The sequence below is a fragment of the Diplotaxodon limnothrissa genome, linkage group LG9 (genome assembly GCF_057381915.1).
Source record: "Diplotaxodon limnothrissa isolate DT_005_m linkage group LG9, D_limnothrissa_male_GT1.1, whole genome shotgun sequence".
In the NCBI taxonomy this organism is placed as follows: Eukaryota; Metazoa; Chordata; class Actinopteri; order Cichliformes; family Cichlidae; genus Diplotaxodon; species Diplotaxodon limnothrissa.
Genome location: NC_140604.1, coordinates 12,681,256 through 12,698,080, shown reverse-complemented (window position 1 = coordinate 12,698,080; position 16,825 = coordinate 12,681,256). Strand labels below are relative to the sequence as shown.

Sequence of the window (16,825 nt, the reverse complement as noted above, 5' to 3'; positions counted from 1 at the left end):
CATGTATGAATTTAACAAATAACTATTACTTCTTTTTGTAGTTGTTGTTTGAGCTAATTTACTTGAAGATGAGTAAAGTTAGTGAAATGATTCAGGAAAACAGTGTTTGTATGCAGTCTGTTGACATGGACTTGACTTGTCTTCCTCCCGGCAACACGTCCCTGCAACAGGTAATGTTTATTTGTGTTTGTTTGTGTTTTTAATGCATAACCATTACTGCCAATTCTTCGCTTATTTGGGGTGTCTGTCCCAGTAACTGAATGGAGGGACTGGAAGAAACGGTTTAAACTCAGCTCCTCTGCTTTGATTTGTCTTTTTCTGTTGTTAGACTGATGCACCCAGTGCAGCTGAACAGCAGACAATGAGCGTTTATCTCAGAGTGAGGCCTTTCTCTAAAGAGGAGCTCTCTAACAATGAGGATCAGGTACACTCGAACATACTGGGATGACCAATAAGGAAAAAACAGTGTGTATCATCTCTGCTTTCTTCTGCAAGTGTTGTAGCTCATCTGCACATTTCCATGAATATAAGGGACTGGAACATTTTGTATTAAAACACAAGAGGTCCCCCCCGGGCGCCACCGGGCCCTCTGACCACCACCACTCCCCTTGGATTAGATGATCTTGTAGCCTAATACTATTTAAGAGCAGTTGTCTTGCATTCAAAATAAAACTAATGGAAAGAGCACCTGATTTAAGACACAGTGCCCATGCCCATGCATAGTGCCCATGCCAGTTCTGACTCTGAGATAGTTGGATTTACAAAGACTGTTAAACACTTTGTTTTCCCATCTCTCAGGCTTGTGTTGTGATTGAAAACAGCCAGACGGTGACACTGAATGCACCAAAAGGTTCTGCCACCATCAAGAGCCGTGAGAAAGGAATTGGCATGTCACTCCACAAATTTTATTTTTCACAGGTCAGTAACATTTGAAATGACCCATTTTCTCCCCCCCTTTCTATGTCAGTAATTGTCGACTTTTTATCTTCTGTTGCCTTTTAGATTTTTGGGCCTGACACAACACAGGCTGAGCTGTTTGAGAACACAGTCAAAAGCCAAATGAGTGATTTCTTGGATGGGAAGAACGCACTGATATTCAGCTATGGTGTAACCAATGCTGGGAAAACCTTCACAATCCAAGGTACGGACAGAAGCACAATATCCTTGTGAAGTTCAAGTCGTGCAAAGTTCTTCTGGTAATGTTTTGAAGTCCTGCAGGATCTCCAAAAGAGCCAGGGATACTGCCTCGAGTGCTGGAAAGCACTTTTCAGTACATTGGAGAACATCAGTATCTGGGAATGGACCTGAAGCCCTACCTCAGGAATGGTGTGCAGTCTCTGGATTTTCACCAAGTAAAGCAGGAAAGAATCACTAAAGCTGCCATTTTTGCTTCATTTAAAGAAGTAAGGACTCAGTTCTGTCAAATGTATTCCAGAAAAGAGAAGATGGTAATAAAGCACTTGAGTGTAGTGCTGTTTACATTCGTATGTCTCTCCTCTGGTCTAGGAGTGTGATTCTCTCAGAGGCAGTGGTTGTCTACAGTCTTGTTCGCCCAGCCATCTTTCATCCTCTTCTGCATTTTCAACTCAAACGGGTACTACTCATTAGAATAGTGATTATTGTTGTGGATTCTTATTATTTCTATATTTACGGTCTTCTGTGCTCCTACTTTAGTGCTGACCAGCAACCAGGCAGAAGCAAATGACAGCCAGTTTGCCTTATGGGTGGCTTTCTTTGAAATCTACAATGAGTATGTGTACGATCTTCTCCAGCCATCTTTGTGCTCCAAATCCAAGAAACGTGCCTGTCTCCGTGTATGCGATGATGGTGCTGGAAATGCTTATGTTAAAGGTGTGGAAATGACCTTGGCTTATGTTCTTAAATTATCAGGTGAATGTTAGCATTAATGATTAAAGGAAAAACATTTGTTTTGATTTCAGACCTCATTTGGATCAACATTCATAACCTGGGTGAAGCCTCCAAGCTGCTACACTTTGGGAATAAAAACAGAAGTGCTGCAGCCACAAAGATGAACCACTCATCTAGCCGAAGGTAAAACCAGTTAAGTTTATCATGGATGTGGTGTTAAACAACCTGTTCAAAACTCACACAGGCTTTCCTTACAGCCACAGCATATTTACAATGAAGTTACTGAGGATCAATGGAGGGACAGCTGAAAGGGTCTCTGAGTAAGTATATGAAAGTAGAAGTTAACTTTAACCTGCTCAGAAAACTTGTGTATTGTAAAAGGATTTTGTAACATTGCAAAAGTCCGTCCGTCCATGACTGAGATAAAAGATGGGGGGATTAAAAAGACAATAAGCAATTTAATATAAAGATGAAAAATAATTGACTCAAAATTAAACAAATGTGTAATGCTAAATAAGAATGTGATTTTTTTTGCAAATGCAAATAAAGCATACTAACAATCTAAAATGGCAATCAATAAATGTAAAGTGTACTTAATAATATTTTTTGCAACTAATTTCTCAAGTTGAAAATCATGCTAAAAATCCCTACTAACAATCATGGTTCAATCTCAGTTCATCAATATTTAAAACGGTGGTTGTCCTCCTAAAAGTACTAAAATGCATTATTGCTGCAGTAAAGCTAATGAAGATCATATTTAAATCAAAAATGTAATCTAGTACAGTGAAAAACAAAAGTTTTGCACTTGGACAGAGTGTCTGATATCTTGATACATGCTCAATCATCCAGGTAAGTAAATCCCAAAGAGTTGACTTTAAACAATAACTGAACCTAGCCAAATTAGTGGCTAGGCCGCTTCAGCTATTGTGCAAATGTATTGTTTATAAGATTGCAGTCAGCTGAGACTGAAGAAGTCACTTGGATCAGTGACTCCCACTGAAAACGCTACGTCCAGATGAACAGAATGAACTCTTTGGGAATGGTATCCAATACTTATAGTATCGAAAATAATAGTGCAGTAAAAAATGGAATATTGTGTCAACGTGATATTTATCTTGCATCTTTGCTATAGAAGTGCTTCTCATAGTGGTTTTTGGGATCATGTTTTAAATGTTAAAATAAACTAAAATGGTTCTTCAAGTACAGGAAAATAAAATGGATCACATGAAATGAGTTTCCCTAAGGGAATGTTTTGGGGCCTTCAGCGGGAGTTATTAGGTGAGAACTCTGATTCATTGCTGGGACTGAGGCACTAACATGTCCACCTTTTTTGTAAACATAAATTGTGAAACTATGATTCTTCTGTTTGTGTTTTTTCTCTCGCAGGTTCTCTCTCTGTGATCTGGCCGGCTCAGAAAGATGCAACAAAACAAAGACTTTTGGAGAGAGGCTTAAGGAGGCGGGTAACATTAATAATTCCCTGCTTATTTTGGGGAAGTGTATCACTGCGCTCCGCAACAGTGGGCCTGACAGGTACAGTGAGACTATCACCACCAGAGCAAACATGAGTGTTGACACAAAATGCTAAAGCTTTTGTTTGTTTTTAAGTAATGTAACTTTTGTCACATCTTGTCCTCGTTAGCGTTATTGTATGTTGGTTATGGTGTTGGCGAAGGAATAAATGAACCTTCATGTCGGATGGTTATGTGTTTTTAAACCTTTTGCATGCTTTTATGTTGTCATCCATCAGAACGAGGAGCATCCCCTTCCGAGAAAGCAAGCTCACCAAGCTGTTCCAGGCTTTCTTCTGCGGGAAGGGAAGACCCTCCATGATTGTCAACATTAACCAGTGTGCTTCCACCTATGACGAGACTCTCCATGTCATGAAGTTCTCAGCTGTTGCCAAACAGGTTAGCCCAAGTTCAAAATGCAGAAAAGGCCTTGGTGACGTGAAGCACTGATCTCAGCTCTGATTTGTGTAGGTGGTGCAGGTGATCCCAGATAAGGCTCTAGAATCTCTGGCTCCTCGTCTCGTAGGTCATGATGGCAAGCCCCTGCTGAGCAACGGGGTGTTTGACAGCAACGTCCTGGAGAGTTACCTGTCTGAAGATGAGCTGCTTGATGAAGAAGAGGAGGCTGACATGTCTTTGTTGCCACAGAGTGTAAAAAAAAAAAAAAAAAAAAAGTCTTCCATTAAACACTGATTTAGCTGAAAGCATGCCCTATGCCCAACTGTAGCTTGAAAGTAGCAGCAGCATGCCTGTACTCACGTTCTTGAAAGATAATGGCTAAGATAATAGAAATTGTTTCGGGTTTTTTGTTTTTTTTGTTTTTTTTGTCTCATTTCTAATATTAACGTTCATTTGTTTCAACCTATTATTATTATTATTATTATTTTTTTTTTTTTTTATAGGAACTTTTGAATGTGGTTGAGAACTTAAGAACAAAGCTACTGGCTGAGCGAAGAAAAAACCTGCTGCAAGAAATCGAAATTCGCAAAGAAATGGGAGACGCCATGTTGCAGCAGCTGATGGAAAGTGAAGAACTCCGCAAGTATGTGCAGTTTTGCAAAAGCGGGCCAGCGATCTTCCATAAATGTGTATGCTGTTGGTAGTGATTTCAGGTGAAGTTGATTATTTTCCAATATTATCTTCTGCAACTGTGAAGTCGTCAGATCGAAGAGCTGAAGGAGAGCTACCGGGATAAACTGGAAAACACATTTGAGATGTACAAGGATGCTATTAAAGAACATGCTTATCACAGCGCTATGACCAATCTGGAGGATAACTATGTACCGCTCGATGAGTTCACTGCAGAACAGGAGAAAGTGGAGGTATGTTTCAGTTGGCTGTTGAAATATCCCGTCTAAACTTTTTCCCAGGGTCTTTCTAAATTCACTTGTGTACTGATGTAAGGGAATCTTGAATAAAAGATTTGTCAAACAATGGATCAATCGGTAAACTGCACATTAGCTATGCTGACAATTTAAGTAGCCAACACCCTGAGATACTGATGATGAACACAACAGCTTTGACTCTTCTTGACTGTGTAGGCCCTCAGGCGTAAAGTGTCAGAGTTGGAGGCCTTGACTTCGAGGACCGGTGTAGTTCCTGCTGCTCCAACCGTGGATCAATCGAGCCAGACTGAACCACTGAGTATATGGGCAGGAGAAGCAGGTTGGTCCAGTTAATGGGTTTTTTGTCTTGTTTCATAGATGTGAATTTTCCTTTGGATGGTGGCACACATTTCTCAGCGTTGCTCTACTTTGTACACCATCACAGGACATGTAAAACAATCAAGACTTGAGTAGAGTTTTACTTTTAGACTTTTTACTTTTTTTAAACTTCCTTGAAATAACAATAGGAACTTAGAAAGTTGACAAATGCAATGATTTTTGAGAAATGTAGTGCCTCAAGGTTTTAGAGACTGATGAAATTATTTAGTAGTTTTAAGTATATTTATGAATAAGGACTATTTTTAAATTTTTGAAAGGATTAAAAAAAGAACCCCTTCCAAAATACAAAAAACTTGAATCCGTTCAGTTTTCTTTTTATAGCGCAAAATCTCAACAGTTGCGGTTTATATTGAAAGGTTGAGACCCCACAAGAATGCAGAGAAAACTTAGATGACCCTCTGAGCAAGCACTTGGGAACAGTGGGAAGAAAAACTTCCGTTTAATGGGAAAGTGGTTTCCTTGATTTTAAATTTTAAGTTTCCTGCTCTTCATTTGTTGTAATTTTCATTTGCAATTAAGTTTTAGCTTTTTTATCATGAGGCCAGCATTTATTAAAACAGCAGCAAATTCAACCCTACACAGGAGATGATCGATACAGGTGCCTACACAGAGAGAAATGTGCCATAGAGCGGATGTGTGAGGATAAACAACAGGTAACAAGGACACAACTTTCCAGTTAAACACTGGCTCTGATTGGCTATGTAATTATGTGTGTGTGTGTGTGTGTGTGTGTTGATGTTTGCTCGTCAGCTAATTTTGTCGCTGGAGAAAAGGCTGATGGAGCTTAATGAAACGCTACAAAAGGTCAGAGATGGTTTTATGGAGAAATCAGCTGATCTTGAGGCTCTGCAGAGGACTGCTGATGATCAGGTGAGATGATGCACAGCAGGAGTACACAACATGTTCTTGCTACCAAGGGTGGCACAACCAGATATTAGATTGATGGAGCAATTACTTTCTTACACATGACCAGAAAAATTAAAAAAGGAGAAATCAAGAAGCAGCAAATACTTTTCTCACAGCACAAATAATGCCTGTCTATATCATATGAAATTATTATTTATTTTTAAAGAAAAAATCCATGGAAGAGATCCTACAGCAAAATGTGGAAAAAGACAAGGAGATTGTCTCGCTGAAGGCAGAAGTTGCCAAGCTCTCCCAGAAGTCCCCTGTGCAAGCAAAGACTAAGCGAGGCCTTCTCGCCAACATCAGGGAGGCTGTCACATCACCACGGAAGGGAACGTCTGCCCGAACACTGAGGAAAACGGGCAAGACTGTACACCATTGAAAGCCCAGTTGTTGTACAACAACTGCACTCACCCGGTTAGTGCATGAAAATGTCCTCCTTTCAACTGAGGAAAATTGCATTTTGTTTTTAAGAACTTCCTTCGGATTTGAAGAAAATCCCCTTTAACTGAGAATGAAATGTGTATTTTTGTGTGCGTGTCTTGTGCTATAGTTTTTGTTTTTTTTAAATAAAATAAAATTGTACACTTAATGCTTTACATATGAAGATGCACAGAAAATCTAAGCAATCTCCTTCTGTTTTTAGAAGGCTTCGTTTCAAAGCTCCATTGGTGTAATGTGAGTTCATGCTCACCGTATATGTGCTGTCTTTTTATTTGGTCTATAGACTTTTTCCACATGAAAAAGCTCCTTCTGCATCCACTGCTATAGAAATATAACCTGCTTCTTCTAAGCATGCATTCAGTACATGGAGCTGTTCAAAATAAGGCCATCCATTTTCCAGAGCCTTCAGGGGAAAGTAAACCACAAAGAACCTTGATAGGACAAAGCAATCTACAACTTTCAATACTCTTAAGTGCATCAGTGTGCTTTCTAATCTGCTTATTAGTTTATCTTTACACACAGTCAATTCAAATCTTTAATTCTCACCTAGTGCAATGTACAACAAATTTCCAACATGCTAATAAAATATTTATGGAGTATATTGACCTTTACAGCTGAGTGAAGGAGGTGTAGCCACTGTGGTGTGCTTGAAGTAACAGAGCACAGCGTCCTCAGTTAGTGAAGGGGCCATTGTGGTAGGCAGCCAGCTGCTCTCCTCTCTGGTATCGTTGATGGTTAATAAGATTAGCTGCCTGTCTTAGCCTGCGTCAGTGCAAAGGGGTCAATCACAGGATTAGCACCTTGCTTAACAGTTACATCATTTTATTATCATTTTTTTCATTTTTCTTCATTACTTTGACTTTTCCCCACTCCAGCATCCATAGCATGTTTAGGACCTGTAATTGCAATATAGTTGCTGCAGGGGGATATTGTTGTGCATCATGCTGCCTTGGGACTGAGTTTGTCTCGACCCTCAGCCACTGAATGAAGAATCTTCCAGGGGAAGAAGAGGAGCAGTGGCAGCCAGGGAAGTAAAAGGTAGCCGGGCCAAACTCTTGTCTGCTGTGGCAGAGTCCTAGACTCTGGACAAGTCATCCCTCATGCCACTTGTAAATAACAAAGTGGGCAATGACTGCACAGTTGGCACAGACAAGACTTTGGCTGATGGGAAGGATCTGGTGGAATCTGTGATAAAGGTAAGTTGCTCCAAGTCTTCTCCTCTGGTCATAAAGAAAGCTCTGACCTCACTCTAGTCTCCTTTACATTTGTCTACTACGTTGTATTTGCATGTTTATGTACCAGTCTAATAGATTTGTGGACATGAATATGAAAAAAATGGCTGGGAAGTTGATTTGTACACGGCAGTAATTTCCAGAATTTCATGTGAATACTTGGTATGTAAAGAGTTCAGTATTGCATGAGAATATAAAACGTATGGGGGAAAAAATTAACTCCATTTGGTTTCAGTTCTATAGCCGTCGCCACGTAAACATTTTACACGCAGAGCATGCACAAAGGGGGGAAGTAACATCCTTTATTCCCGACCCCTGTGGCTAAAAGTGCACTCTCACTGAAAAGAATTTCTTGGTCCACTGAGTCTGTGCGACTCTCCTGCGTTAGATAATGCCGTGGACATGTTCGACATTTTCTCCCCATTAAAATCAACTGTTTAATTTTAAAGTTATTTTTGTCAGTATGATAAAGGATGTTTGCACAATGGCAGTTTGCATCTTATTTTCCTTGTACCTAGAGGTCGATGGTAGTATTTCTACTCATTAATTGGTGTAAGCAGCCACAAATGAAGCGCAGAAAATGACAAGATGGTGTTAATATTTAATATAACCGATTTTCAAAGGAAACGTTACAATTTAAGAATGGTATAGCGCATCTGTGGTTTTACCGTCACCAGTGCATGCTAGGAAAATGGGCCACTCAGAGTACACGAGGTTGCTTTGGCTTATCTAGAAATAGATCAATGTTAATGAGATTATTTCTAATATTTTTAATGAATGAAACCACCTGCTAATCTCTCTCTCCCCCCCAAGGTTAAATGTATCGGCTGAAAGTAAATAATTCTTGCAGTATGATTTAGATCAGAAAACAAAACGTGTACGTTTTTCTGCACTTCAGTTGCTGTTTCAAGCAGGTTAAGATGACTAATGTTCAGCTCGATCAGCTTTTTTCCCCAAACAGTTTTCTTTCAGTTTCGGTACTCTGATTTTTTTTTTTTTTTTGTGTGTGTGTGTGTGTGTGTGTGTGTGTGTGGGTTGGTGAAGTGTTTAGCAGAGAATAGCTGCTCAGAAGGTTAATGATGTGCAATACCTAATTAAGATTAGTGGTCTAAATACAGCAGGTGATATGGACAGCAAGGGCATGTCCCTACTATGAAAAACAAAAAGCCCATTCCTCTTGCAAACTTGGAGTTTAGCCACCTTGGAAGGGAATTATCAGGAATACTTTTGTTTAACTAGGAGTTCCTGAGCTCTGCATATTACCGAGCACTGTCAAATCTTTGTTACAGGTGGTAGCATGTTACCGGCATTTGGCTGCATGTGTTGGTGGCTGCACAGACAGTTTGCAGCTGCGGGATGAGCTAAGACAAATGCGAGAAAAGGCCCTGAATTTGGCCGAGGCCATCCGTCTGCATCTGACCTCACATCTGCGGGACAAGAGCCTGCCCGAGGACCAGCGCAAGGAGATGGAGCTCCTCTGGGTGGCCTTCTCCTCCAGTCTAGAACTGCTCCATGTTGACATGTGCAAGGTTTTCAGCATGGGTGACAACTTCTCCCTAGCCAACACTGCTTCCTTGGTGCAGACTGGCCTACAAGGTAAATGCAAGCCTTTCACATACTGCTGCTACTAGATGCAAGCAGTGTTGTCAACTGAAATCGAACTTTAAGCAAAACTAAGAAAACCGCAAAATAACTGCACTACTTTAGTCTTCAGAGGTTGTTTTAGAGTGAATGCAGAGGAAACTCTATTATTGTATCTTGTAAGACTCAATGACTACACATGGAGGGGAAAGCTTTTTGGATTGTTATGTAAAGTATTTAGCTGTTTTTCATACTCTGCAGATAATATTTTATCAGAATTAATATGCTCAAATCTGCCAGTGTGCTAACATTTTAGAGTATCTCGTGTGAATGTCCTGTGGCATCAGTAAAGGTGAAATATTTGGACTCTAGCCCTGCATTTATTCAGTTTACTATTATTTTTTTTCTGTTATCATTGATGGATAGAAGTAAAGTGTGTGGAGCTGTGCTTGAGTTGGTCCATCACACTGATACACAATGTTTTCCCAACTTTTAAATGGACTGGTTCAGGTTTTAATGGCCCCCAGATGTTGGATGCTGCTGATTTATTTATTCCTCTGTAGTGCCACTGTGACAATATTACATTAGAATTTTTAAGCAATGAGGATTGCCATGAGATTTTGTTCAAATATTCACATTTCGTTTCCCCACATGATGAAGTGGAAAGCTTCTGCCACATTTTACAAATCCACTATTGAGTTGTAAAAGCCAAAAGAAAATGGAAAGCTAAAATTTGTTTCTGGTAATGCAGGAGGAGGCAGTGAGGTAGCAGCTCGAGCACTCAGTTTGGCAGACTTGAACCAGGAGCCTCCAACCCTTCCTGCTGGTCTTGAGAGCCAGGAACGGAGCACCATGGAGCAGGAAATCAGCCAAATCGACCACATGATTGATGACATGGAGAAAAAAGTAAATGTGTTGCGCTGGATGGTGGAGCCCCGGGGGCCACAATACGCAGACCCGCTCAGCAGCACCGAGAGCGCCTCCCTGGCTCTGCTCAGCATTGACGAGGAGCAGCCTGGACACAAGCCTCTATGCCAGCGCAATTTGATCTTTGTGCTCTTATTGCTGTTTGCAGTTGTTTTGGTGGCAGCCACGTTATCTGTCTGTCTTGTCCTTTTCTCATGAACAAAACCTTAATTTTTATTTTTTATTTTTTTTGGTGCAACCTCAGAAATGCTCTCTAATACTGTAACACTGGCAAGCTTTGCAGGTACAGTAGTGTTCTTTTAACTATATTCTTTGCAATGATGAAAAGGTGACTTTTATTGTAAACCTTTATTAGTGCGTTCTACAAATACTGAAATTAATCTGGATGCGAACTTGTTTGCCATGTCTTGCAGTGAATCCAAGGCTGCCATATGCATTAAACAAAGTACATGACTGCCTGTTATACAATAAAATTATGTTTTATTTCACTAACAACGGTTTGAAAAGAAAATGGAGCCAACATTGTATTTTTTTTTTTTCCTGACTAGCTTTTGATGCACAAAAGGAGCAATTCTACTTTTTTTTTTCTTTTTCTTTTTTTCTAAGCAGCCAGAAAGGCACTTCCTATTCCTTATTGCAACTGAGAAGACATAGGTGCAAATGCTTCTTAATATAGGTGATCATGTATTTTCTATATAAAGTGCTGTAGAGAACTGATGATGTTTAGCACAGTTGCACAATATAAAAGTATCAACTTTGATATGAAACTGTCTTCTTGGGGTTTTGTTGTGTTTTTGTTCTGTAAATTATTACCTCAAAGCACAACTTTGGATCCAAAATCCTCTCAAGTCTTGCATAAGTTACTGCAGGCTGACAAGTCCCTAAAAGATGGCTGCAATACCATCTCACTCCTCTTAGGTTGGTTCAAAGCTATGACAAAACCGCTCAGCCACTGGAAATTATTTTCATATTCATGAAAGAAAAGTGTATAGACTACAGTATAGATGGCAGCAGATTCTCAGTCCAGTAAATCAAATCTGAAAGGTTGAAATATGAATCATCAAATATACAAACAAAAAATAGTACAATAGGAGCTTTATATTCATTCTGATGTATTAGTACTTATTAATTTATATTTTTCGGGTACTATACTGGTACTAATTGTACATAAAATACCCATTATGACTTAGCACCTAATCAATTATGACAAAAGAGGTGTTTTATTTTGAAAGGCGTGACCGGTAGTTTGACGATTCTTTGTCAGTTTCAATTGTAGTCCGGAGAACAGTAGGTGAAAGGGTCGATGCAGGCGTGACTGTGAAAATTTATCATCTGAGGCGCTTCACAGACGGAAGTACAGCCTTGGTAAAGAAAAAACAAAACTCGCTGTTAGTGGGACACACTCTCCTTGACGATGGTGCTTAAACAGTGCCAGTCTCGACTTAAACTTTTTAACTTTAACCACCCAGAAAAGTGGTATGATCCTCAAGACAGAGCTAGCATTTTTGTGCCTGCAGCGACATCGATTTTCGTCAGAGCCTCAGCGTGTTCTCAGTGTAACCTCACTCCGTCATTTAGCAAGTTTGAGAAGACACCGCTGAGATGGAGACGAGCTCCTGGAGTGAACATTACGCATTTGTCTGCTGCGACATGGATGTCCGTGAGAGGTAACAAACAGCGCTTACGCTTACAGTATCAAACAGTCTTTAACTGCATGTCTGCCACTTCAAACGTCGCCACGACCCATAAAAATGGCAGTTTTTAGCTGTGATGACCTAGTTTACATAAAGTGCACAAGTGAACTGGAGCTTCGTTTCTTCCAAAGACCGCAATCATACGTCCTTCAAAACTAGTGATGCGCGAATCATGAACGAATCGTTCAATACTCGAGAATCACTTTACTGACTCATGAATCATGATTCACAAGCCCAACTGACTCACTGACTCATCCCTGTTGCTGTTAGCAGCAATGTATCTAGCATGAAAAACATGAAAAGAGAAACAAATTAAGTTTGAGTGAAAATGTAAATTTTTTGCACTCTGGTCAACTGACAGTGAATCAAATGACTCAAAACCGATTCACTTTGGTGAGTGACTCATTAAAACTTGATTCAGTAAAAAGAATCGAATTTACCATCACTATTCAAAACCCTCTCACGCGAGACTTTAAATGACTACAGGTACTGTGATTTTGTCATGGTAACTGAGTTACTGTAGCCCATGTGCATGTCAAAATAAAAGTCAACTTGTGGACTGTGATGGTGCTAAACTTTGGCTACCTCCATAATAATTAATTAGTTCGCAGGTGTCTGCAAATCGCATACATCTATATTTTATTCACAGAAAACACTGAAAACATATCAGATGTTTAAACCGAGATGTTTCAATATTTAATGGAAAATATTAGCTCATTTTATGGCAGCAACACATCTAAAAAAAACATGGGATAGTTCCCTGTTCCCTGTGGGACTTGATGATGGAGGGTGAGTAATCCCCCCTCCCTGTCACTCCTTTCTGGACGCTGCTGTCTGTCCCTTGGATGTGGGTGCTTGATGATTTTGCTCCATGTGGCCACTGTGGTCACTGACCTGCTGCCTTGGGGGTGGTAGACAAGGGTGGCTTGGACATCTTCTGCATCTGGGGCTCTGCCAGGTGCTGGGTGGTTCTTGGGCACCATCATTATCAAGTACATTTACATAAGACACATATAATCACTTGCATTCTGTTTTTATTTACATTTTACACAGCATCCTAAATTTTTTGGAAATTGGTTTTGTGTGTGTGTGTGTGTGTGTGATTCCAAATGGAACGGTTCATTTCAGATAATAAATAGACTGAAAAAATCAAAAGCTACATACAGCAACCTAAACAAGATGTTAATATTTATGTGTATTCCAGTGTTGAGGTCATTCTAAAATGCTGTGTTTCTTAAAACCTCTGTCAAAGCTTTCCAGTATGATCTAAAACCAGACGTACCAAAGGCTGAAGGCCAGAAGCTGTTCTTTGATACGCATGCAGTGGTGCGACTCCTTGAGGAAAATGGTTAGTTGTTCGATTAAAAAAGCTACAGCATTATATTTCTTTTAAAATAGTAGGTTGCATTGATTTCATTTATAAGAACATATTTTTTTTCTCTTATGAACAGGTTTCACTACATCTCAGTCTGAAGGCATGGTCAGCGTACTGGTGAAGATGACAAACTCTAACATGGATGTCATTTACAGTGACATGATAACCAAAGTGCAGCAGGTGAGACAGCAGTACAATAATGTGCACTGTGTGCAGGCGTTGGTTGTGTTTCCTCTGTGTGTTCACTCACAAGCCTTTTTCTCTGGTCCCGTAAAGGTCAGTGAACCAGGATCGCTGGGTTGGTCATTGTACTATGAAAACACTGACCTGTGTAGTTAAATACAAACAGTGCTTGTGTTCCTAGAAACCTTTGATGTTGGTGTCCGTGATGAGTTACTTTTGAAAATTCATGGCACTGGAATGTCTGATGAGAATAAGGCCGATCTGTGATACAGCTCTCCGTGATCACTCTTACTGGCTCTTTTAACAATGTTAAGACTGATAGTGATATGGGAATATCTTTTTTTTTCTTAATGTTAAAATTTACATCTTATTATAAAATATTGCTCAAAACCCCCCTTTTCTAGCTATAATATAATATAATATTCCACTTCTTATTAAGTCGGTATTAATGTTAAAAAAATTCCATAATCCATATATCGCTGGGATTTCCAAGTGGCAGCCACCATGACATCGCTTGTACATGATTAATAGTTCTTCCTGGACTTCATATCTAAAGGCCTTAGAGTGAGTTGACTGTGAGGCTGGACACTGAGGTAAGAGAAAAGGACTGGTATCATTTGGCTAAGCAGGGAGGTTAAGCTGGAAAGGATGTGCAGCAGAATGGAAGATGGAAGGAGTACTTTGAGAGCTGATGGAAGAAGGAAATGAAAGAGAGGGGAGGATGGATCAGGAAGTGGAGAAGGTTTAGTATGGTGGGTGTAGTTATGAAGATAATGAAGATTGGAGAAGTGGTAGGTCCAGATGACAAACCTGTGGAAATATGGAAATGTCTAGTAAAAGATGGCAGTGGACTTTATATCAAGGTTGTTTCACAATTTTGGAGAATGAAAGGGTCACGTGTTGAGCTCTACTAACTACAGAAGGATAGAGTTATTGATCCATACCATGAAGATATGGGAACGAGTTGTTGTAGTTATGTTAGGAAGAATAATAATTTGTTTGTGTTTTCCACTTGCACTGCAGTACTGCTTCATGCTGAGAAAGAGCACTACAGGTGTGATGTTTGCTTTGTTTTGATGGAGAAGTATAGAGGAGGAGGAGTTGCTGCACTTTTTTTGTGGATCTAGAGAAAGCATATGAGGACAAAAATAAGAGCTAAGTCTTGTTATAATTTAATATTTTACATCTTCTGGTATCCACCCATTTATCTTCACTAATTAAGGATTTCTATAGGTTAAACCACTCTTTGCTGTATGTGAATGCTTTGCTCTCCCAGAGCCTTGGTAAAGGCTATAAAGTGAAAGATCAAGGCTATCATATACTTCACATTACCATCTATGGTTTGATATCGGTGTGTTAATTAAATCCCCACCACATGCTGTGCCTGTCAAAGCCACAGCGGCAATAACTTTTCTAAAAGCTCTGAATTTAGTGTGTTCCACTCGCACTACAGTACTTTATTTTTATGGTGAACCCTCTAACGTTTTGTGCGATCTTGGCAGGAGATCATGTTGCAGCGTGTGATGTCTCAAATAGCCGCTGTAAAGAAGGACATGGTGATCCTTGAGAAGAGCGAGTTCTCTGCTCTGCTGGCAGAAAATGAGGTAAATGTTTTTTTCGGAGTTGTTTTAAGAAGAAAAATTATTTGTTCGATAAAGATCACTTACTGCAGTGACAGTGTATCACGTTTGACTTGATCGTTTCGTCTGTCAGTAGTAGAAACAGGGATGACTGCACAGTGTGTTTGTGCCAACGATTTCCTTCCACTTAATCTGACTGTGTCAGTGTTTTGCCCTTTCTCCCAGAAACTCAAGGTCCAGTTGCTCCAGCTCAAGGTCCAACTAGCTGTAAGTGATTACTGTGAATGTATTAACCTTCATGAATAGCATTTTCCCATTCCTTGATCGTATTTGATTTATCTTAACTTGGTTGAAATCTCCATTTAGAAAAATGTTTTGACTTTCTTTTGTGTGTCTCTTTTTTACAACGTTGCAGGATGAAATGAAAAAAGTGCAGTCAGACAATATGTTGGATATGAATTTGGAGAAAAGCCAAGTGAAAGAATTGGTACGTGTTTGAGGAGATCAGTTCAATTATTGTTTGGAAAAAAATGACTGAATTTAAAACTACACGACTTTATTGTTCCCACATGAAGTTCTGCCTATAATTATGTTTGCATTTTATGCCATGGTGTCACAGTTACACAAACATTGCCTGCATTTATTTTTACATGTGCAAAGGAGCGTTTACCAATGTCGTATCACAAAAGGTGTCATGAAATCACATTTTATTTTCAGAGAGCAGAGCATGAGAAGAAACTTCTAGAAACACGAACTGAGATTATGGAAATGGTTTGTATACATGCATTTGGGTTTATAGCACACTGCATTCAGTCATTTATTTCTATTCTCCATTAAAGGTTTTTAATGCTTGCTTTTAATTTATCATGGGTCTTTATCGCCTTGCCTTTTTTACAGACTGCAGAACAGGAGCGCTATTTGACTCAGACAAACATGAAAATAGACACAGAAGTGGCTGGATTGAAAACCATGTTGGAGTCTCATAAACTGGATACTATAAAATACCTTGCAGGTACACATGCATGTTAAATATGGGTTGTAGTTACACTTTCTATCTTTTATTTTCTTACAGATACAGCTGGTACAAATAATTGCATGTGATATTTTTTTTCTCTTGCAGGTTCAGTGTTTACGTGCCTCACTGTGGTCTTGGGTTTTTATCGTGTTTGGATGTAATCAGGACTTTGATCATTGACTTTGATAATACTTGAATTGTTACTGCATCCTCTGAATGTGCTATGATTTGTTATTTCCCGGGCAGTGGTGATCTTTTTTACAAGTAGAACTTATGGAAGGACCAGCTCCTTCACCGATCACTCGTGGAAGTTATTTGATAAATACATTCATTCATCAAAAATTTCTACCGCACCACCCAGACAGTTTTTTAATTAAATTTTTATTGTCTTGTTTTATGGCTTCTGGAACCAAGTTGACAATTCACTTAGTAATTTTAAATACTGGAGAGAACATAATATTAATACTGAGGCACAAAGATTTTTGTACTTTTTTTTTTTTTGTCGTTTTCAGAAACATGTGAAAGATTCTGGGACAAATATTACGTGTTATTTAAATAAAATGTATTATCAATAAATGTAAGATTGATCTAGCTGTTGTCTGTGAGGTTTGTGCTTTTAGTACAGGTGGGCAGTGAAGTGAAGGAAGCTTGAGCTGCTTTCCTTTCCATTTTCAAAATCTATCAGTACTCCTTGAGCATTACAATAATGGGAAACCTATATGTCTGCAACTCAGTCATCTAGAATTGAGAGTTGTAGGAGTGATAGCAGAGAGATTTTTGATGA

The 16,825-nt window shown here is 39.4% G+C and overlaps 3 protein-coding genes across 3 annotated transcripts; all 3 read left to right on the top strand.

Moving 5' to 3' along the window:
* The first annotated feature begins 68 nt into the window (after positions 1-68).
* On the top strand, positions 69-6,392 carry LOC146625214 (kinesin-like protein KIF20A). Its single transcript, XM_085361969.1, has 18 exons — positions 69-170; positions 329-424; positions 799-918; positions 1,003-1,141; positions 1,219-1,403; positions 1,507-1,594; positions 1,675-1,851; positions 1,941-2,052; positions 2,127-2,189; positions 3,256-3,402; positions 3,620-3,779; positions 3,852-4,031; positions 4,283-4,422; positions 4,537-4,702; positions 4,922-5,045; positions 5,687-5,757; positions 5,855-5,974; positions 6,177-6,392. The coding sequence occupies exons 1-18, from the start codon at positions 69-71 to the stop codon at positions 6,390-6,392; spliced, it is 2,406 nt and encodes an 801-aa protein (XP_085218095.1).
* A 1,162-nt stretch (positions 6,393-7,554) lies between these two features.
* On the top strand, positions 7,555-10,392 carry rgs9bp (regulator of G protein signaling 9 binding protein). Its single transcript, XM_085361968.1, has 3 exons — positions 7,555-7,650; positions 8,976-9,282; positions 10,019-10,392. The coding sequence occupies exons 1-3, from the start codon at positions 7,555-7,557 to the stop codon at positions 10,390-10,392; spliced, it is 777 nt and encodes a 258-aa protein (XP_085218094.1).
* A 1,089-nt stretch (positions 10,393-11,481) lies between these two features.
* Positions 11,482-16,509, top strand: mcur1 (mitochondrial calcium uniporter regulator 1). Its single transcript, XM_085361967.1, has 9 exons — positions 11,482-11,861; positions 13,141-13,236; positions 13,340-13,443; positions 14,949-15,050; positions 15,252-15,293; positions 15,442-15,513; positions 15,744-15,797; positions 15,924-16,038; positions 16,147-16,509. Exons 1-9 carry the CDS (start codon positions 11,609-11,611, stop codon positions 16,200-16,202), a joined length of 894 nt encoding a protein of 297 aa, XP_085218093.1. The 5' UTR covers positions 11,482-11,608; the 3' UTR covers positions 16,203-16,509.
* The last annotated feature ends 316 nt before the right edge of the window (positions 16,510-16,825 follow it).

Bases quoted from the DNA above. Each gene is read 5' to 3' on its own strand.
- LOC146625214 (XM_085361969.1), top strand. From the start codon at position 69: ATGAGTAAAGTTAGTGAAATGATTCAGGAAAACAGTGTTTGTATGCAG. The intron at 3,403-3,619 runs GTACAGTGAGAC...GTCATCCATCAG, and splicing joins CGCAACAGTGGGCCTGACAG to AACGAGGAGCATCCCCTTCC. The intron at 3,780-3,851 runs GTTAGCCCAAGT...TGATTTGTGTAG, and splicing joins TCTCAGCTGTTGCCAAACAG to GTGGTGCAGGTGATCCCAGA.
- rgs9bp (XM_085361968.1), top strand. From the start codon at position 7,555: ATGCCACTTGTAAATAACAAAGTGGGCAATGACTGCACAGTTGGCACA. The intron at 7,651-8,975 runs GTAAGTTGCTCC...TCTTTGTTACAG, and splicing joins TGGTGGAATCTGTGATAAAG to GTGGTAGCATGTTACCGGCA. The intron at 9,283-10,018 runs GTAAATGCAAGC...CTGGTAATGCAG, and splicing joins GGTGCAGACTGGCCTACAAG to GAGGAGGCAGTGAGGTAGCA.
- mcur1 (XM_085361967.1), top strand. From the start codon at position 11,609: ATGGTGCTTAAACAGTGCCAGTCTCGACTTAAACTTTTTAACTTTAAC. The intron at 15,798-15,923 runs GTTTGTATACAT...CCTTTTTTACAG, and splicing joins GAACTGAGATTATGGAAATG to ACTGCAGAACAGGAGCGCTA. The intron at 16,039-16,146 runs GTACACATGCAT...TTTCTCTTGCAG, and splicing joins TACTATAAAATACCTTGCAG to GTTCAGTGTTTACGTGCCTC.